General features: G+C 37.0%; 1 protein-coding gene across 17 annotated transcripts; it reads right to left on the bottom strand.

Moving 5' to 3' along the window:
- Positions 1-1,700: 1,700 nt before the first annotated feature.
- Positions 1,701-23,169, bottom strand: LOC103710418 (sister chromatid cohesion protein PDS5 homolog C-like). 17 transcript variants are annotated; one of them, XM_008796116.6, is made up of 16 exons: positions 23,011-23,169; positions 22,693-22,866; positions 21,251-21,454; positions 20,945-21,126; positions 19,696-19,822; positions 19,401-19,598; positions 16,947-16,997; positions 15,984-16,853; positions 14,565-14,657; positions 10,162-10,247; positions 9,138-9,189; positions 8,941-9,027; positions 8,816-8,859; positions 3,263-3,337; positions 2,508-3,176; positions 1,701-1,950 (listed from the first exon to the last, which is right to left on the bottom strand). In XM_008796116.6, the coding sequence occupies exons 2-15, from the start codon at positions 22,792-22,794 to the stop codon at positions 2,555-2,557; spliced, it is 2,793 nt and encodes a 930-aa protein (XP_008794338.3). In that variant the 5' UTR covers positions 22,795-22,866; positions 23,011-23,169; the 3' UTR covers positions 1,701-1,950; positions 2,508-2,554. The 17 variants fall into 17 exon arrangements, with proteins under 17 accessions (XP_008794338.3, XP_088563790.2, XP_088563797.2 ...); XM_088707664.2 differs by having other exon boundaries at positions 2,508-3,173; XM_088707660.2 differs by lacking the exon at positions 1,701-1,950 and adding an exon at positions 2,157-2,416.
- Positions 23,170-23,367: the final 198 nt, after the last annotated feature.

The raw sequence follows: 23,367 nt of genomic DNA, 5'->3' as shown, positions 1-23,367 counted from the left end.
AGGCTGTTGACTTTAAACATAAATAGAGGGTAGACATTCCAATTTTCATGATGACTGGTTGAAGTAATCTCAAGTTACAAGAACGTCGCAAGATCTATTCATCCATAGTGTCAGGTGATCTATTAGCGCTGGTGATGGTAATGACAGCATCAATGTTTTAGTCCATGAAGTGCAGGTTGTGAGAGCAATTACAAGAAAGAGGATCATCATCTTCTGTAAGACAAACACAACATATAAGTTGCATGATATAATCTTATCTCAAGAGCAAAAAAGAAGATCCAGCAATAATTGTTAAAGGTTTATTCTTGCATAAGTTTCGTTGAACATTACAGGATACAAAGGAAAATGCTTTGGGGCTAGAGGTCAAAATGGATCGACTTCATCTATCCAGATTTATCTTTGTTTCTAAATACATTCAGAGATGATTTAGGATCCAAGTTAATACCCATATTTGTGCTTGTAACAAAAAATAAGATATATATATATATATATATATGGATAAATACATATCCAATTTATATTTGAATATTACATTCCATTCGAAATCCTGTTTAGTCTCACATACCTCTTATAAATTGCAAATAAAATAACTAAAAACATTAATATATTTTTATTTAAATTTACATTTCATACAGTGAATGTCTGATTTGCTGGTCCATAACGTTTCAACTGTCCAATTTGCATCTGCATTTGTATCGACACTTTTAATATCGAATTTGTATTCTCGCTTGTTTTGAAATAAATATTAACATAACTGTTATATGTAATTAATATCCATGCTTGTATCCGTATTTATTAGATAAAAATAGATATAGATATAAATATACTCATACAAAACCTATATCTGTTTCGGACAACTCAAAATTCAACCATCCCCATCTATTACACCAAAATTTCATCAGTTTTATGAATCCCTCTGTGCCGCATACATGGAGGACTTTTTTTTTTTTTTTTTTGCGAGCATGTAACAAACATCACTTATTATTACCGTCTTCGCACCATGGTCGGAGGCCTATTATTACAATATTTGTAGGATTCATTTGCGTTGGTCTTATTTTGAAGACGAGGTCGAGTCGCCTCCATTGCCCACAGAAACATATACACTATTTTGGTAGATCGCATTCGAGATGAGGAGATCATGACGATAGAACAGACCCCTGAGCATTTTCCGCGGGACTCTTACCGTCCACTCTACTTTCACTTCAATGCAAATACGAGCTTCCCCACATCTAACGAGTGCCTCCCAAAATTTGCACGTACACGTCTTGAGCGGCACGTGCTTGATGCATCCGTCACCATTTTCCATTTGCAGCTCGAATCCATAACTTATCAATCAATTTTCTGTCCTTATTTATATCCTTTTCACAAAAAAACAATCAGGTTTAAAACCCGAACTTACGGAACTCTTCTAAAGCATGAGTTATGTTTTTCTCGTCGTAGTTTAAAAATATATTAAAATATATACTTAAAAGTCCCTACCAATAAACTCCTTCCATAAGATCTGAAGCGTTGCTCCAATAGCAATTTTACAGAAAAGCACCATTTCGCTTCCTCACCAAAGCAGCATCCGGTAACTAACGTCCGAAACGCAAGAACCAAAAGGCCATAAACATCCATAAAACATGCGATAGCCCCAAAATTTATTGCGAGGTGACGCTTCATCCCTAAAGCTAGTTATAAAACCTGAAAACAGAAAGATGAAACGAGGAAGTGTAGTAATGCTATTGATTGACATGAGGTTCATGAAATGTGATATAACAGACGCATAATCATGTCACGAAATAGATGATCACAAAACGCGAGCATTTCCACAATCCTACACACTACAGTCACGTGAGCAGCGTCTGCTCCAGATATAAGCAACCTCCTGAACTGATCGACCCTCTCGGATTCAGGGTTTGGAAAGACACGGCAATGCGAAGGCTAATGCGACCGACCATGCTGTCTCACCTGCCCATGCCAGCATAAACAATTATAACAAACAATCAAGCAGCCACGGGACAAACTGCGAACAAGAATCACAAAAACCAACCAGAATTGGATTGCCACCACTATAGTTCAAACTTTGAAATCCAAATGAGATTTCATGGGAGGCATGATGTGCAGGCACGGGGACGCGCGCGCACGGGGGGAGAGATTCCAAGAGAGAGAGTACGTTGTTCAAGTTACCCACAACAATGATTTCTTGTAAATTTTCCATTGTACGAACTACCAAAAAAAAAAAAAGGAGATAGACCACCAGCAACAACCTGCATTACCATCTAGGATAACTTTTTAACATAGGTTAAGCATCAAGTCATCTACTGGAGGCTTGTAACATGTTTTCCTTACAAGAGGAGACAAAGTAATGCCAAACATTACAAAGCCTCCATGAATCCTAAACCTGTCGGCCACTTCACGGTCACCAGCCGCAGAACTACCAGATAGGCAACTGGTAAGTTACAATGCAAAACAGAGAGGAAACGCCTATTGGCGGCAGTAAAAGAAAATGAAGTGGGTGTATTTACCTGAGAGAAGAAAAGAGTAAACACAAACATATGTTACCACAAAGTATTCAACCTTGGCTCTTTCTTCTGCGCTTCTTCCCAGTTGAAGCCTCAGTTTCTTGTGCCTTCACTGAATCTGATTGCACTTTTCCAGAAGAAGTCTCAATTTCATCAGCCTTTGATTTTCCTTTCTCTGAAGTGCCATTTGCCTTGGACGCACCCCCAGCTTTGGGGCTGGTAGAGTAGCCCTTGAATTTCCGGCCACTTCTGGGAGTTTCTTCACTGGATTTACCTTTAATTGCCTCCTTCTTGGCCCTGCCACTGGTACTGATCACATCGTCTCCAGACTTGCTGACAGTTTTAGAGGTGTCATCCTTTAACTTTCTGCTTGATTTAGGGAGATCATCCTTGGATTTACTGCCAGCTTTCTGTGTATCGTCCCTAAACTTACTGCCAGTTTCATCAGTAGACTTGTCACCAGTTTTCCAAGTGTCATCCTTGGACTTATTACCAGTATCCTTCTTAACCCTACTGCCAGTCCTAGGGATGTCATCATCATGCTTGCTTGCGGCCTTCTCCTTTGAATTGCCTGATGTTTTAGGACTGTAATCGCTGGACAGCTCACCAGGACTTGTTATTCCACCTCTGGGTCTACCTTTACGCTTAGCAACACTGCTGGACCCCGCACTACTGACCAAAAACCCATGGGATACAGAGATCGATTATTATTAAATGATTCACAAAATGCAGTAATGAAAACAGATAGCAGTGTTTACCTTTTTACTGGTGTCTCCATCTTTGAATGTCTTGAAACAGAACTTAAACTTGTTTTTGTCTTTTTATCTCGTCGCCTAATATCAGTAAACAGCATATCAAAGACCATATAACAAATTTGGAAGGATGTAAAATAGTCTTCATGATCAGAGATCAAAAGCCAACTAATCAAAATTGGAAATGGAAGTGTAAACAACATGCTTCTGCATGCCCACTTCAGGCTAGGCCTTGAGATTTAACCAAAAAATAAAATAAAATGTAACAATTATACTATCAAGCAAGTATATAAATATACCAGGCCTGCAAATCCCTCACGAGCTAGATCCAAGGTATTATCCCAAATTGAGACACAAACTCTAGTCAAGACTTACTTTTCTTGCAAATTTGGGTACGAAAACAACCCAGAACCATATGGTCCTGAATATATCTCACAAAATTAATTCAAAATCCAAGCAAAAACATTACACTTAGGACTGATCTGGATTAAACCCAATATGAGACCTCAACTAGACCTGACCCACTTAGTGACGAGTCCAGCTTGCTTCTAAATCATGAACCCCAAGGTTGGGTTCGATCCAGGTCTAGCCAGAATCAGACTATTAAATTCTTCAGCATAAAAACCAAAAGCCGACTACCAAGGCAAAATAAATTTTCAAAACCAGGCATATGAAAAGAAGTACAAAAATCAGAGTACCACCCTTTTTCTTCATCCTCTCATCAGCAGTGCTTTTCTTTTCTTTCTTCTTATTCTCTCTTTCCATTAATCCTTGTTGTTCTTTCCAAATGTTTGGCAAGCTAGTACATTACCTTTTCCTCGTCCCACATCCATTAACATTTATTCACTTACCTTCCCCTCCCATTTCCTACTCTTCAACTCCCAATCTTCTTCCACTTTTTATAATTCTCCACCTTCCTTAACTAAGTTCCTACATCGTGCTTACTAAAAAATCCTTTTGTATGTTCATCATTTTCTACCTTTGTCTATAACCACCAAGTCCTCTTCCCGCATTCATTAACATTAAGGACTCATTTTTGATTCGTGGAAAGAATTTTACTTCACTGGAATATTTTTTCTGAAAAACTGATGCCTGGGTATACGACACCTGAAAAAATAGTTTTTGCATCTTTGATTGACCATACGAAAGTAGCATAGAAAACACACTTTCTAGAGTGATTTATATTTGGCTGAGCATATACTTTCCTAGAAAAGTAGTTTAAAATACCAATTATACCCTTAATAAAGGGACTACAAGGAAAAAGCATCAAATCCATAGTTTTCAAAATCAGATACTTGGAACACCAAAGTCTGGAGGTTTCGAAGGTTTAACACCAAAAGATTAGAATGTATTTTTAGTAGCTATTTTTAAGTATTTTTAACTATTAAAATTACCATGATTCATAATATATTTTTAATAGCTATGTTTAAATATTTTAAATCTAAAATTTTTTTAAAAAAATACTTTTAAATATTTAAAAATAACTATTAAAAATATTTATTGGTTGAGTTTTTAATTAATAGTTAGACAACTTCTTTACATTATGATCATTTTAAATAGTTATTAGTATATTTTTATATTAAAATTACCACAACTTCTTAATATTGTGGTTATTTTTAATAGTATATTTTAATAGTTTAAGATTAGATATTAAAATAGCTACTAAGAAGATATGACGGAATAAGGGTATTTTTGGAGAAAAAAATACTGCAATTTCTATCATGTGGGAAAGTGGCTTACCCATGTCCCACATGAATTTTTCTTTCACATGAATTTTTCTTTCCCATGAAAAATGGAAAACTAATTTCCATGAGCAAGCTACTTTCCCATCCATCTCCTTTGAAAACTTCAACCAAACATGAGGCATTTTTTATTTGTCCATTGATCACACCTTCCCCCCTCCTCTCCCCGCAAACCAAATGAGTCCTATTTCACTTACCTTCCCCTCCCATTTTCTACCCTTCAACTCCCAATCTTCTTCCACTTTTTATCATTCTTTGCCTTAACTAAGTTCCTGCTTCATGCTTACGGAATAATCCATCTGTAGGTCATCATTTTCTACCTTTTTTATATAATCACCAAGACATAATTTTTGAAGATCCTGTTCTATCTTGCTGACAGACTCAGAAGGTACATGGAGGCATCTCATAAAAATCCAAATGTCTCTCTAACACTATAGTATGCATGAGTTTCAAATCTTCACTTTTAACTTATTTGAGATTTTGTTACCCCAAAACCAACAAAGCTAATTTTATCAGCCTCAAATTTCAGCATTAATGCTCGAATCGTCAGAGAAGAGCTGCAGTCAAGTAAAGAAATAGCATGAAGCTGCATCATGATCGAATAAAATATGAATATAAATTGCAGCAACTTTTAACTTGCTTGCAATGTTAAAGCAGATGACAACATGACAGCATTTTACAGATGAAAGAAATATTAGAATGGAAAGAACAGGAGGGAGACAATTGTATATTCTCAGGTATCAAAGAAACAGATGTTGTTCCTTGCATCACTGCTGCATGCAACCATTTATGTAAAATGTGGCAATGAAGACTGTTCTTTATCATACAAAAAATGCCACTAAGTGAAATTGATAAAATGCAATTTCAATGAAGCACTAAAAATATGAGCAACAAGGCAAAGAAGGAATAGTATGATATCTATCAGGCATGAACTTAAAGAAAGAATCAAAAGGAATAACATGCTGAGTCATCCCCAACTCCATCAGCTTCAGAACATCATCGTGGCCTCCATCTTCACCCTCATGCCTGCCCCATCAATAGGCAGTTGACTGAGATGTGGACATCCAGCCACTCTCAGGCTAAGACCAATGATGGTCAGCAATGTCCTCCTCAACACTACGTCCCCCTCATGATGATCACCAATTTCAGAGGTCCTGGATTTCCTTGCTCGACTTTTGAACCTAAGTGATCTAATTGGCTCAAGTTCCAAAGTTTACACTCCTACTGAAATTTACAATGTTTTTTTTAAAGTCCTCGTTGGTATAGGAGGTAACAAGCTTGCTGCCTTGTTTTCAAATGATATCATAAATAAAATTGTGGTGAAACAATATTTACATGTTATTAGATGTAGATAGACAATTTAGCTCAACCCAAATAAATGTACTTAACAGTCTATTAAAACTTGTCAGGGTCCCCACTCAAAAAAAAAAGTCAAGAGTCAAGCAAGTCAACTCATTTGACCAGTCACACAAGTAAGAGTTGGGTTGTGTTATGACCAGACTTCTGAAAAAAACCATTTTGAACCATTGAAACGGATGTTTCAATCAATGGATTGACATTCAAACCGTACCTAAACTCCATGAACCCTAATTAGGCCCCATGTCTTCACTGGCTACAGCCATCTGGGCCAATATCCAGGCCCGGAAAACCACTGATTGATGTCGTCATCAACCAATTCAAATTGAATGCAAAGATCAACCAACAGTGAAGTAGACTTGGTGGGACGGAGGACTGTGTAGGCTGACACCTCAAGCACCAAGAGGGAAGGTGGCAGATTCAGTAGAGTGAAGATGGATCCAGTGGGAAGGTAAATGGGATCCCCAACTTTCACTTCTTCAATACCATTAAAAAACTGGGTAGAAGAGTAGAACACTTAATTGACCAACCATATTTGAGAGGGTGAGAGCACTTTCTCTATTAAGAATGTTCTTTTTGGAACAAATAATACGGAATATAAGTCATCCAAAACAAGCTGATGACATCAGCTATAAAGGAAAATTTGAGGAAAATATGGACCCCTCAGACCACAGTAGAACCCAGGCTGAACAAGTAATATGGGACCAAATTTCCAAAACAACATAATTCAGGTGGGGCTTAAGAAATTAGCACGTAGTGTCACTTGTTTCATGACATGCTGTTATTTTGAAAATGCAAGTCATCATTTTAATAACTTGGTGCCCAGCAGTACAACAAAATTCCCCAAAATCCCTCAAATTATGGAATTAGAAATTGAGTAGAATTTTGCAAGTTCACGATTCTAGCATCTACCATCTACAAGTTTCCGTTTCTGAAAATTTCAACTTTCAAGCAAGAAATACAAACTAAAAATTTCAACTTTCAAAACAAATAATTTTGAAGAAAGAAATAAAATAAGATTATGATTATGGAATTTAGGAACTCAATCGCAACCTTAATCTTGGCAGAATATGAAATTTCTACTTTTCACTTTTTTCCTCCTCATACAACTTTGTTTTCCCCTTCTCGCCCTTCCACATTTTTGTCAAATTAATTCCTTTGCCCTCTCTCTTCCTTCTCTTTAATTCTCATTGAATGTACAAGAAAAATACTCAGATTTTACAACACAGCTTGTTTTACAACCTTAAACTTCCATCGCTGCAAAATCGATGCATGTACAAGAAATATGCAAAGATATTAACTGAAGTTCCACAAATCTCACCTGGAATGCATCCCTAAGAACTTTATTAATAGTTTCAGACTTGTTTAAGACACTAACAATTTCAACTCGTAAATTAATTTCGTCATTGTCTTCCAAACTTTCATAACTTACGATACCCTTCTCCCCAAATTTTACCCTGCATTGTACTTCTAAGTCAGACATCAAAGTTCATCTAGCATCGGATGATAAATTTACAACATATCAAACCAATCGCACCTCCTTTAACTCCACCGTCCTAAGTCCATGAATTCCTAAATCCCCAGCAACATTTCTTTCATCCTTCGTTTTCCGCTTGTCAGCCAACTCCATGCTTATACAGAAATGTGACAACATATAACTATCATCCTATTTCAAAATCTGGCAACCATGATAGGAGCATCTAATAGTCAGGCTGGCCTCAGAATCTCAGCAGGTTAGAGCAAAGAACTGAAAATCCTTCTGTCAGCGGCTCAAATCCAATTGTACGCAGGCTTTTGTTCCAAAAGATACATAGCAACGAGCAAGCCGTACAATATTTTTAGTTCAATTTTTTAGTTGATTGCTTGGCTTAGTTCAAGGAACATTTGACTTTCTTAAAGAACAATATTTTTGTTTGTTATATATCTATTATTGTTAAAATTCTGGTTTGTTATGTTTTATGCCTTCAGCTCTTATTTCGTTCAATGTTACGAGAAATACTAAGATTTATTTTTATATTCTTTTTTATTTGTTTGATTTTTATGTAAAAATAATTGCAGCTTTAGCCAATCCGTCCAACCCGCCCTGCCTAACTCTACCCGCCTTGCCCCACCCCCAGGCGCATACGGGGCGGGTACAAATAATGGCCTACCCGACAAGTAACGCCCGACCCGACCCATACCCAACCTTTTGCCATCCCTAACAGCAAGAAGTGAGGAGCATGTTAGAAGAGCTTAATCGGATAATTAAGATGGAGAGTACAACCCTACGAGAAACTTGTATTTCTGATCACTAATGAGATCAACACTATAAATGGTGATATTGTATTGCTTAGCTTAAGCTAAGGAAACAAGAAGTGTGGCTGCAATACTACTATACTGGAGGAAAACATGCACCAAAACTGCCACCCACACAGTAAAAGTATCATATGATGTATGATATTCATATAAAAGCAATACTCACAATTCTGATGAAGCATCAGGACTTGAAATATCTTTTGCCAGTCCCTGATATATCAAAGGATTACAGAATTAGAATACAGCGCACAATCACATATGTAATGGGATACTGATCTAATATTAACTCACCCCATCTATTCTGGCATCCCCTTCGACATATTTCCAGCGTTCATTCTTGAGCAACAGTATCTCTATGTCACCATCATCGTAAAGAATCTAAATAAAACCAAATTCAACCTATTATAAATAATAGTGGCATAAAGTAACATTCAAGATCAAGAAATACACAACTTGAAATATAGCATACTTGTACAGCAGCATTCTACCTTATGCTTTTTTGAAACAGGATCAAAAGACTCGACAACACCATCATAAAACCTGCAGAAGAAAGCAGTCTAAATGAGGATAACCAATATGATAATTGCTTGATAAAAAATGACAAGTGACCATTTAAGTAGAGAACTTCATTAAGAACTGCAGTGTGCAAAAAATTAAGCACGTCAGATGCCTGATATTTGTTTCGGGAATATTTCCTTTTTAAGCAAAATTTCAGAGTCAGTGATCATTAAAATAGTGCAGTAGTATTCGCTTGCTCGTAAACATCAACACCTTAGTACCAGACTATAGCAATCCGTACTGTGCATATCATACAATATTGGTAGGGAACAGACAAACACGAGGATCCCACATACTGGGTGCTGGTACCAAGAAATGCACAGTACCAGTACGGGCAACAAAGCTGTACTAAACCTTATGTAAAATCTTCAATTTCTCCACTAAAAGGGTAAGCTCACACGACAACCAAGATATTAAGACTTGACAAAAATGAAACCAGATAGTGTAAATGAACAATGTGAAGAGGGTAAACTTTATGCACATCATCTTAGATGGTAGTGATTCGTAGTCCTCAAAACCTAACAAAATCTAGAACTTCTGCTGCCACCAAAAATTCGTGCAGGTGGCCGATAATTTTCAAAAGTGTCCGTCTTGTGGCAACAGAAAAAGGCTGGACTGCAGGTGCCAAGAATAAACCTTTATGTGAATAAGACAATGTTTAAACCACATCCTGATTTTGCTCTCCCACTAATCAAGCCAATACCAGTTAAAGAAGCTAATTTCCATTTCCTTTTCCAAATTGCAAGCTTATCTTCATAATGGCAACAGCCAGCTTCACCCAAGAATACTGATATTTTATATTTTTATAATCAAGTGACAATTCCAAAAAAAAATTCTCAGAAAGTTTCAAGAACAATCCTCAAGCGCAATTTAAAATCCATCAAGAACATGCTGCCTTGCTACTATTGGGATTGTATCATATTGGTAGAAGAATTGAAATGATGTGATACTTACGCCTTGTCATCTGGCCACCATACTTTAATCCTAGAACCAACGAGGCTCCGATCTACTTGTGTACTTTGAGCTGGTGTACCAGAACCCTGGTATGAACATGATAATTAGAACAAAAAGGCTATGAGGAACAACAAATCACTCAATAACAATAATACTAAATGTAATAAATCAAATGAAGAATCAGAAATAAACAATAAATAAACATATTCAAGCAGAGAAACATATCCAACAAATAACAATTTGAATGTGACTTAAATGGAACACAAAACGAGTGCAACAAGATAAGTTAAGAATTTTAAAACCAAAAAGCAAGATTCCAAATTAAGTTCACATCAATGTCCATATCTACAAAGCAAGAACAAGTATCAATAACATTAATCCCCAACTATGCTCCCAAATAATAAAAGTTGTCCCCTTATTCACCAATCATTCCTATCAAGGGCCGCCTCTAGCTTTACCACATGTTCTATCAAATACTTCGAAACCCAGAACTCCTTTTCTTCTGCATTGAACCAAATAGTAGGTCGAGATTAACTTTTTGCCTCTAAAACATTAGACCATGCTTATGTCCAAAATAAAGGCCCATATGTAAAATGATAAGGACCACTACACCCAATTGCTTTGATCACTCTCCCATCTTGTAAACTAATCCACCATGAAATGATGATCCAAAAAATAGCAGTTTTACACAAATAAAAAACTCTGCAATGGGCACATAAAATTTTAACCACAACGGAACTAGGAAAAGTGAATTGATAATATCTTAAACTGACAAGAATTGTTTGATCTATAATCCAGATTGGGGTCATCCAAAACATAATGGAGGAGAATTCGCATTCATAGACCTGTCGTGCATATTTGAGTGTAAAGACACAAAAAGTTAAATTGTTTGAAGATCAATATATATACACATATACATACAGATACATATATATAATATGTTTATATATTGTGGGTTTGGAATAAAAGCCTACGTGTTAACCAAAGACAAGACTCAAGAAGGTACTATCTTCTCAGACCTCTTTAGGCCTAAACTCAATGAAGAAGGTCAACACAAAAAGAAACAGAAATTAAATGTCAGCATATTTATTATCTGAGAAAGAAAAGATTATATAATGTTAAAGAAATTATAGGAAGGCACATCATTGCCAGGATCCCATGATCCACAGTTTGGATAGGGCAACTCAGAAAAATGGTTCGTCATAAGATCAAAATATAGATCGTAAGATCTAGGATCACGAATCATGCGCCCCTTTGCATCATAAGTTTAATGTCCTGTTAACATATCATTGCAATCAAAATGTCCATCATTTGTGATCTCCTAGGACTCCCCTTTAAGACTTATTAGGACTTCCAAGTCCCAATCAGAGTATATATCAGCCAATTTATCTCTTTTTGATGGACCTAGATTGCCATGTAATAGCTGGTCAGGTTGACTTTACATAGAACTCCATAAGGAAATTGAACAGCAAACAATTTGCCACCAATACTAGCTAATTTGAGTGTCTCTATAAAAAAGATGCTGATGAGAAGAATAAATGAATCCCTATAACTGGGCATCCGGTAGCCCCAAGAGAATCCCTAAAACTTAAAAAGTAAAAAGCCAAAAGAAAAAAAGAAAATCCTTGCACGATCCCAAAGAAATATAAATAAATAAATAAACCCAAACCAAAATATGACTTCGGGCTCAAAAAAAGTGATTCCTTGCACAATCCACGAAACTTCATCCAAGGCTTCACAAGAGGAAGTCCAAGCCACCAAATCACTCTCCTAGTTCCCAATAGAACTCCTATGGCCTTTCTAATTCACTTGAATGAAAATCAAGATAGACGGAAGCATCAAATATTGATCTTGAATTAGTACTGGCCTCGCTTATAACGAGCAATAGTAACTTTCAGGCACATTAGTTTACAAAGAATAATTCTTAATAATTGAACATTCAATTCCTAAAAGAGGGGAGGGGGGAAGAGCAAAAAGATTTAGACAATAAACTGTGTCAATGGAATAAACAGTCCAAATACTTTGTGTCAAAAAGATTTTGACGTGTTCGAATGAAGTTTGTCAAATACTGTCCAAAATGAATGGGTATTGGACCCAATCACAAAATGATTGATTCTGCTGGAATTCTTTTGTCAGTTATTACTCATACAAATATCAATCACTGCTATTAGTTGCTACCTTCCAATTATTTTTGCACGGCCTATGAGTACATCTGCAGCACATCATTAAAACTCATGCTATAAATTATATAAACAGTCTTCAGATTAAAACTTAGATAAAATAAGATTGCTGAATATATTCTGTTTCAAAAGGATTTTTTTTTCACATATGATGATATTGATTAATTACTTGTTCAACTTTAGATTATTATATTTTCTAATTAAGAATCGTTTGAAATAAACTAAAAGACAAACAGTTGGGAAAATCATTGTCAAGGCCTGCAAGTGATCGCTCTCGATATGATACCAGCGCCAACCCCATGCATTGGACAGACATCATATATCATACAGCATGCGCATGCTATAGATTATTAGCAAACATCATTTTACTTCCATCATAGTCAAGTCCACATAACTCACTTGGCAATGTAAGAATGTCCTAGACTTTCAACAATTATATGCTTTAACTATTTATATTCATTAACCTCCAACATATCAATATATCATATTTAATTTTAAAATTCACTGGATGCACATATATTCACAGGTCATGTTTTGGACAATAATCATATATATACAGCACTGCATGCTATAGATTATTACCGAACAACAACATTTTAGGAGCCTAAGCTGCTTCCATCATAGTCAAGCCCATATAACTAGCACTTGATGATATAAGAATGTCTTAAACTTTAAATGGTAATATGCTTTACCAATTTATATTCATTCCTGAAGATCTTGGTTAATTTTAGATTCACTGAATGCAGAGGTCATTAATTGCAACTATTAGTTTGCTTACATATTTTTTGCTTCAAGAGTCTTTGCCCGTATTAGAGAGTTTCTACTAACGGTATATCTGAAGAATCAACATGTTTTGTGACTACAAGCTCCTAGCAAATGTGGAACCTTCTATGCGCAATTGCTCTAACAATCTCCACAAGTTCTCCCTAGGCAATTAATCCTTGCACTAGTTTCAAACTGCAGCGTAAGCAGCTCCAATCAAATTAAAAGTTATTCAAAAGAATAAGACTGTAGGTTAAATTATGGCATGATCTGTGGAAAGCATGTGTGATTGGCTCCAAGTTGAACCAAGAAAAAGACAAAATTACAAGTGAAATGAAAAGGAAGAGGAAGCTCTTGGCAGCATGCAAGCCGTCAAGTATAGAGTAGAGAGAGAAAAGAAATGGAAGGAAGAAACTAAAGGCATATACAAGAGAAAAAGGAAGGAAGAGAATGAAGGAATATGCGCGAGTAAATAAAAGGAGAGAGAATCTAGAACAAAGTTAAAATACAGATTATTATTCCCAATGCCTGAATATCAAACCACAGAGCTAGGACATTCCAGTATATTATATCCAAAGACAATAACACCACTCTAGATAACACTCGAGCCGAGCATAAACTTGTCGATAATGTTTATCAATACAAAGGCACATTACTCTCAGTCTCTTGGCATCCAAATGCCTACAGATGATAGACTCAAGCTGAGCATGAGCATGAACCTGTTGAAACATAAGTCTCATTCTATCAACATCCAAACGCATAATGAAGTAATAATCATTACCTAATAAAGCTTTCATTTTTGGACACAATAAAATCTTAAAGATCATAGCATTACTACAGCAACTAAACTAAGAAAATGATACGCATAAAGCAGAGAAGTACCCTGAAAAAAACAAAAAAAAGAGGAAGTCTACAAAGCACCAATAGTCAGCTTCTAAAATGAAAATGGCATTTCAAGTTTTCTCATTCCTCACAAATGACAAACCTTAAGAGTCAGAATCTCAAAATGACCTTATACCGACAGCTAGGAAATGCATTAATATTTTTCTTTCTAACTTCAGAGGCAGCAATAATTACCAACCCTACCACGAAATGGTTTGCACTGCACAACTTTATGGTAATCTATTTTTATCCCCTGAAGTCACCAATCAGAGATGCATGCATTGCACAAGGAGCAGTTCCATATACCAGTATTTAAGAACCACATAACTGATAAAAAAAATATGATAGTCCTACGCAATCCAAACGTTGGAAAAGATAAAGGAAACCCTGGAAGTGCAATAAAGCCCTCTTGATCCTCAATCACAGGCACATACTAATGGTGTGCAGTATGCTGCAACAGATGGCCTACGACACATCTAGCAAAATGTATGATACTGACTAACAAATCCTATAGGAGTAAGATGTAACTATTTCAAGATTGTCAAAAACACCACATTTTATTAGCAATCTTCAGTGTACCTCTTCAGTCCCTTGAGCACGCTTTCTTTTAGTTTTTGCATTAGCACTCTTCTCCTGATTTCCTTCATCTTTACTTTCAGCTTTCAAAGCAGACTTTGGTGAAGAAACCATTTCCCCAAAAGAAGAAACAAAACAATTATAACCACTTCCCAAGAATACAAGGATCCAACTTACCGCATAAAATAATAAAAAAAATCTTAAGCAATCACAACTTCATCTTTGTTTTCTTTATGTGGCAAAGTGAAATTTTTATTAGTTAAACTCATCAACCGCTGAATTCTTGCTTCCACACAGCTAGTAGTTACAAGAGATTGTGATGGTGAGTATTTGAGTTTCTATGTAAGGGAAAAGATAGGTGACATGGCAAGCTTCGAAAAACATTCATAATCTAGAACAAACAAGAAAATGGCACTGCGCAAATAAAACAAAATAAAATAAAATATGCCTCATGCAATTGTGTCCGTGCAAAAGGCTGACAACTAGATGACATGATTTACAAACTAAAGGGCAAGTAAAAGAAAAACAATGTCAGGTGCAAGAGGGATGTGTGTGTGTAGTTGGTAAATGATAGTGAGGTTAAGACAATTGACGAATGAGTCACTTTCATTGAAGGGATTATCAGGACCAATTAGGATGCATGTCTGTCATTATACAATACAAGCAATTGAAGAAACAGATGTGTAATAAACAAGATGTCTGAATCCAAAAAGGTAAGTGAGATAGCCTAATGAAAAACCGACTGAAATATAGAAAAGCATACAGGTAGCTACGCTTGTTTTGATTACCCTTCACACTTAATGATATTCTTAAGACAAGTGAAATGCTAAATGAATGGTGAACCACTTTGGTAAGACAACCTAACAACAATTGTATCACACAAGATTAAACTATTACTTATGATATTCTAGTTCTGAATCTCGCTAAGATTATATGAAGATAATAAAAGCCATGATTTGGGGTTTAAAAACACCAAGAGAATTCTGATCAGACACCAGAAAGATCCACCAAGAAGGTTATAATCTTGTACAGATGATTGCAAAGAGCATGGCAGTACCATGAGAGGTCAATGACTTTGAAGAACAAGACGAGGATCACAACTAAACTTCCCATTTTTATAGGATAACACCAATGCAGGACCTAAGCCCAATGGAGAAGGTATAAGCTACCGACAGAAAATCTGTGCAGAATACAACAATAGAAGCTGTTCTAATTGTCATGGAAGAACTTGGATGGAAAGGAGGACTAAAATGACATGAAAAGATATCAGGCTATCAAATTCCAAAAGGTCAGAACCAGCAGAGGAAGCAACCTTTCATCAGGAAAGCGAGAAACGTAAAAAGCTAGTGACAGGAGCCAATATGCATATACCTACATGACTATGCACTCAAGAAGAAGGGTTATCAACTTTACTATGACTACCTTCAACCTCAGTTCTGCAGCTACATCATTGTCAGCATTTCCTTTCTCCTTCTGCTTGACATTGGACTTTAGCTGTTTACATGCTAACTCCCCATCGGCAACCCTTCTTGTGGGTGTCTTTTTACTAGTCTGTCTCTGTGGTTTTGTTTCTGAATCACTTGTTACAGTTGTTGGTGTTGCACCATCATCAGCATTCCGTGGATGTTTTCTGCTGGAACGCCTCGAAGACTTTCCTTCTGAATCACCACTACCCTCCAGCTCCTTCTTAGAATCAACATCTTTCAAGGGTAACGCTTCATCCTGATCATGACCACCACCTCTCTTTGAGGAAATCCTTAACCCAGGGGGTCGGCCCCTTCTGGGTCGAGTCGCATCAGGACTCTCACTAAGGTCTGGTGATGCAACAACACCAGTTCCATTATCAGATCCAGAATGGGGCTGAATCTCATCTTTCTCCTCAGCTGAGTCTGCTACTTTTCCAGATGAACCAACAAATTGTGCAGTATCAGCTTCCTTGCCACAATCCTTCCTCCTACTAGGTAATGCAGGAGCTTCTTTGTCGCTGTCGATCCGAGAATGGTCAGTGGCTCGGCCCCTTATTTTCCTTGTGTTAAGATCTGAGGTGCTCTCTGGTTTTGCAGGGAATGACTCCAAGTTATCTGAATCAGGTCTATTAGCTCCAGAAGTACTTTTGGGCTGACAATTGCGATGAGAGCGTTCAGGCCTCTGTTTTGGAGATGTTGGTTCCACCACTGATTCTCCATTGCCTAGCTGAACAGTCCCGTTGCTCATCACTGATCTAGGTGACTTGTCTGCAGCAGTACCGACTTCTTCAGCATAGCCTACCTCTTGCTCCATCTTCGCCGAACCCTGAAATGAGGAAAGGAAAAATTGCATAGCATCCTGTGATTCAATTGCCAAAATAATTTTACCAAACAAAGGGCAACCATGTAAGTTACATGCCTGACGCAGCTCATCAGAAACAGTCCTCTCAGATTGTTTGCTGTCATCTGCCTGAAGCATGAAAACTCAATCACTGAACATATCATGGCTAGTCCAATTATCTTAAAAAACAGTAACTGCATTCGAAGGCTCGAAGCTACAAAGATGCAAACTGACCAGTGATGATTTATCCCCAAACACATCTGAAAACAACAACAGGTAACATATGGTAACCATTGAATTATGTCACACCATATGGTACCTGTTAAAAGAAATCACATGGGACATACTAATATTTTTTAACTAATGCCAAGTGATAGCATGACATTCAATGAAGCATGAAGGACGAACGCACAGAAATGCCATGAAAATGTCATTGCTGGACATGCTGCAAATGACAATATAAAAACTCCAAAACATAGAGAAATACAACAAAATCCTCAGGGTCTAACGTCACGACATTCAGAAGCAGTAGCAAAGCTACAGCTGAAACAAATTAATAGATCATAAAAGAAAAAGGAAACCAATAAAAAAGCATCTTGACTGAATGAATATGATGAATAAAATAGCTCCAGCATACCTGAAGAAGAAGTCAACAGACAAATAAAATTGAGAACATTTCCAACCATCATAATACTCAAAGCAGAACAAAATGCAATCATATGAATCACTTATCATACAATCATATAATATTTTCCGCCAGCATTGACCAAACATATGAGCTTAAATCACGTCCAGGTTAGCTTGTTTGAGAAACTTGAAACATGTTAACATTGGTTGAAATTTGCGCAAAAGGGCAGGGGGTTGCACTAAAAAAAATGTCACCCTTCCATATTTCCTCGGGAACATATCAACAATATCCTATGGGATCATATAATACTTGCCACCAGCATTGACCAGACAGATGAACTTCAATCACTTCCAGGTTAGCTAGTTTCAGAAACTTGAAACATACTAACATTGGGTGAAATTAGCACAAAGGGCGGGTGGTTGTCACTAAGAAAAAATGTCACCCTTCCAAATTTTCTCAGGAACATCTCAACCATATCCTTGTCCACTGCCCCCACTCTTACAAGAAGTGGGCCGGTTCTGAGATTGAAATCTAAACAATACCATTATCCATGGCACTGAAAGATGGCTGCAGAAGTTCAAGGGCACAGACTTAAGGATAGGAAAAAAACTAAGATTCATCCACACCAATAACCATTTTTTATGCGCTATGGAAATAATAGAATAGTTGGCCTGTCAAAGAGCAATTAATCTGCTGAGTGGATCATCAAAAAATGCTCAACAGAAAGGAAAAAAAATCTTTGGACTGACTGGGTGCGCAAAGATCTTTTAACACAACACATCCTATTCTGAACATCAAAGAATACAAGCAAGGAGGGGAGGGAGGCAAATAATATCATTTTGTCAAATAGCAACTCCACAAAATGGGAATGGTTGAGATTAACTATGTCTTATTTCACCCAAACTGCCTCATGCAGGTTGTGACTATATCAGCCAAGATCATAAGGGGCAATTTATAGAATCAGGGCAAAACCTTCAATATATCAACAAGCAGAGATTCAAGGCTTTAGGGAAGACAATGCTTGTGTATAGTGAAATTCGGAGCCCCTTGTGTTTGGGTGGAAAAGAGTCCAGAGGGGTCATTACAATACTGATTCAGGCAGCTGATGCTGGATTTGGACCATTTCTACAGGATATAATTCAGATGTTATAGTATTTACTTTTGGACAACACATTTGGTAACCAGTGCCTGGAATGATAGGCAACAAAGAGAGAATTCTATGAACAGTCATTTCCTTCCAACTACACTGTGGGTCATCGCACTCATGGTGAGAATACAGAAAGGCTGTTATCTGGTGGAGGATCATCACTATGTACAGTTTTATGACATAGATGATGAAATAAGTGAAATTCAAGCTATCAACTGACAAAAAAAGACAAAAAGATGTAAGCAAGAGCAAGCCAATATACAAAGAAATTAATATATTGTAGTTTGCGGTTAATAGCATCAAAACCACTTACTAAAGAAGAAACATCAGCGCATGCAAGTATTTCAATAAGAAAGACCTTATTAACACAATCTAGAAATAACAAGTTATTGGCTAACAAGCGTACAGATGAGTTGTTGCATGACCAAGAAGCATCTTTATTTTTAACATGCACAATCATCTTCGATGATATTAGTAAGGAAAGAAAAATTGAACTTTTTCCCCTGGAGTTTGTTTCAAACATCAACGATAAAAGCAATAGAGTTTTTTTTTTTGGGTACGAAAGCAGTAGAGTTTTTGAGAGGCATTTTCTTTTATTAAGCTAAGATAAAGTCGGACATCTTTTTGACCCTTTTCATCCATGTCCATAAGTAAAGCAGTTCTCCATGAAATGAAAGTACAATGTTCATAATTTGCTAATCATGGCTGTATAGATAACACAATTTATTTTTACGAAGCAGAGGAAAGATGGACATACCATAACCTCACCAGAAACATTTGCATCTTTCTGCTCCATGCCATCAGAATTCTCTTGGCATATCGAGCCAACAATTTTACTGTATTGACTTAAAGAAGCACTCATGGAACTAACCAATCCTTTCATATAAGGTTTGAGCTTCATTGTGCAATTACTCATCACTTTCTCCCCCAGTCTGCAAGCAATAGGTGACACATCCTAAAGCAACCAAGAAAAAGAAGAAGAAGAAGAGTTAGGATTAAAAAATGCATATTATCTAGGGGAAGATAACAACATTACAGAGATAAAAAATTACTTTGTTATTATTTTTTACAGTATCTAGAAGGCACGTGAGAAGCTCTGTAGGAATATCTTCGCTCTCTTCTAATACAAGTGTCATAATGGTCTCCATCGAATTAAAAACATTTTCTGAATGATTTGGCCTGAGATGAAAAATAAATAGATAAAGTCCATCAATCATAAACACACAACCGATAAACCAATTGACAAGAGAAACAGGTACAAAATTAAAATTGCTGAAACACAAACAGCAAGGACAGTGCACAGAAAGCATGAAATGAGGACTCTTTATATAAAATGGAACCAAAAAAAGAGCAGTAAAGTGAAAGACACAACAAGGTACACTTGACCCAATAAAGCTGAAGTTGGAAAGAAACTCCAGAAACTCTCCATAATAGAGTTACCATTACATAAAAGTAAATACTCATTATAAAGCCTACGAATTACACATCCTGATGTCCATCATGACAACATCATTAGTTCTTTATAAATAGTCGAATGCTAGAAAATTTAAAAGACGAACCATGAAAATTGGAAACAATGTGCATTATGTGGAGAAAAAGAAAATTTGTATCATGAATGAGAGATGGCACATTACTAGAGCCAAGATTTTGGATGACAACTGTTTATAGTGAATTCTTCCTCTCATTTTTTCTCCACTTTTTTTTTGTTTCCACATGTTGAATATTCTCTGGAAACACTGAAACAGTAGCTGACACACCATAGGTGACCTTAACTATCAGAATTTATCAAGAATTTCCGGTAAGGCTTGCACCCTCCCAACTATTAGCTACCTTAGGTTCCTCCAGATATGATCAGGTTAGATAGTAATTTAATGATAAATGGAACTTAAATAAGCTAAAAAGAACATAAACAGCACAATTTTGCAGCATTTGCTCGCAGAACATTTACAAATATCACCATACATGCAGCAGTTTCAAGATCACAAGGGTGAAAATGGTTTCCCCCAAGATCTCGACCACATTGCAATTTAAACATTTAATTAATAAAAAATCCCAGGTTTTCTACAGCTCTTGGAACAGCAGAATTTGATCATTAGAAAAATAAATGATCCAAATAACACAACTGCATCATACATGCCCCACAGTATAATACCCAACACCAACATGCAAAAACCAGAAGTAGCTGTGTGCCTTTCCATTTAAAAGAAAAAAGAATAACAGTTTGTATTACTCCAGCATGCAGTGGTTTGGGGGGCTGGAGATATGGCATAAAATAGTAACACCATTAACAGACTTCCTCACCTTATGGTACACAGGAAATGACGAAACATCTCAAGAATCAGAGCATCACATTCAAGATCCAACATCACAACACATGACCGGACCTTAGCAACAGTTTCAAGAATTGAAACTCTCTTGGAATATGAGCGACTAGATATGTCATCCAATTTCTCAAAGGCTTCAACAATCTTTTGAAATACCTCCTGGATGTTTATAAAAAAGAGGGGGTTAGACAAATTATAAACACCATCATACAAATTGTGATGTCTTTCATAAATTTTCAGACAGTGCAATATGCCTCAATAGAAAAATGCTTGTTTGCCGAACCTTCATTAAATCATCATCATATGGAGCATCCGGTGCTGTTATTCTTGTGATTTCACTGATACATGATGCCACAGCAACTTTCACATCTGTGTCTGAATGTCCTAAAAACTCTTTAGCAACCAAGGCCTTCATTGCAGGACGAAGCGCATTGGACATTGACTCAGATGGCGATTGTTCCACTCTTGCTAAAAAGCTCTCAGTTTGCTGGAAATTAGAAGAACCAAAGTCACATGAAGGAACACGGCACATGGAAGAATCAACTTAGGAGGTGCATTTAAAAGAACTAGTATGTACAAAGAGAAAGCAGTGCAGTGATCAAACTCTGATATTTTCAATATGTTTCTAGAGTACTGATTTTTGCCAAGTCAAAAGAGGTGTTTAATTACTATAATAACAATAACCCTCCAAAGAAAGATTATTCAACAGTGAATAAAAGGTTGATCAGCATTAGAACAAGTAAAAAATAAAAAGGGCAGGAGATACAGAAGTTGAAGAATAAATAGCCTATCAGCTTTTTAATGTGACAAAACAATGTACAATAATAACACACTTTCCTGAAGGCCACAATTAGTTTGACAATATTGAGCTATAACCATGACAAATTAGAACCTTCTATCATAAATGATTTCTGGAAGCAGACCAAGTAACAAAAAAAAGGAAAGAAAAGAAAGAATTGCATGCCTGCTCTTATTTGTACATATCTTTTACATAAGGAAGGCATTCTACCATGCTAGAAGGAATTGTGTGTTTCACCTATTGATTATGTGATATAGAAAACACGCATGGTAGAGCATCTACACATAAGTTTTCACAATCTGATATTCTCAGTTCCTCAGAATGAAGTAGAATATAATACTTTTATCATGCAGTACTAAACAAAGTTTAAAATTAAAAGAACATTAAGGAATTCCATACAGCCTTGCACCAGAACTCATTTACTGTAATCCACAAAGAAACTTGCAAAACTTAAAAAAGAATAACTGATAGACCCGCATCTCCATCCATCAATGCACTAAGAGTCTGCTCTGTTTTCATGTGTGATCATTCCCTACGGTTCCACAGGTGTCTAAAATCCAACTCTTTCAACTTCTAATCAACAAAACATATGCAAATAGAAATTAGCTGCATATCAAATGCCGAATAAAGCTTCAAGTAACAAATCAGAATACCTACGAGCGAAGAAACGAGGCTAATCTAAACCAAAATTCCCAAGAAAAGAAGAAGAAGAAGAAGAAAACCTAAACCCTGCTTATTAGAATGATAGATTGATTAATGAAATAAACAAATAGTAAATCCACACAAGGGGAACCCCGTGCATTCTGATATCCTAAAAACCGGCAACAGACTGGTCAGATAAATCCCACCACAAAGGCTTAAAAAAACAAATCAAGAAAAAAGACAGCGAAGTAGAAAGTTAACGGAAAGACGATACTAGGGCTTACATCAAGAAGATGGAGGAGTTCATCGATAGCGGACGGAGGAGAGGCAAGCCGGTTCCCAACCTCCTGGAGCCGGTCCTCCAGCTCCTTCTGCGCGGACATCATTCCTCCAGCCTCGAGATCGCCGGCGCTCCGAGCTCCCCCTAAGCGTCAGGGCATCGGAACCCTAGAAAAACCCTAGAAACCCACCGTGAGGACTCGAATCAAGAACCCAGAAGAACGGATTGGAGAGCGAAAAAAAGCAAGAAAAGAAATCGAATTATAGGGTTCCGAATGGGAGAAAGAGCTAGGTTTTGGAGGACCGAGCTCGGTGATATCTACCTGGCCTTTTCTTGTTTTTCCCTCTCTCGCTCGCGTAAAAACGGCTTTCTTTTCGCTTTTATTTTGTTTTCTTGATTTCGCTCCGCTCGCCGACTCGCTCGCTCTAAGTGGTGTTGCGGGCTAGCCGTGAGGGGAACGGAATGAGTGCTAAATGAGTACAGAACTGTCGAGGGATGAGGAGCTTTTAAGCGGACCTGACGGATTCCCCAGGGTTTATGCAATCGGGTTTGCCGAGGACTTTCGCGTCCGTAACGGGTTTCCCTTGGCTCTCGGGTCCCGCGTGGGAAGGTCCGAGAAGAAATCGGCGGTCCCGCGTTAGGACTTAGATGAATTGACCGGTTTGCCCTTCAAGATTTC

Source organism: Phoenix dactylifera, chromosome 11 (genome assembly GCF_051530095.1).
Source record: "Phoenix dactylifera cultivar Ajwa chromosome 11, Ajwa_hap1_PhDact_Kaust_v1.1, whole genome shotgun sequence".
In the NCBI taxonomy this organism is placed as follows: Eukaryota; Viridiplantae; Streptophyta; class Magnoliopsida; order Arecales; family Arecaceae; genus Phoenix; species Phoenix dactylifera.
This window is presented reverse-complemented; position numbering and strand designations above follow the sequence as displayed.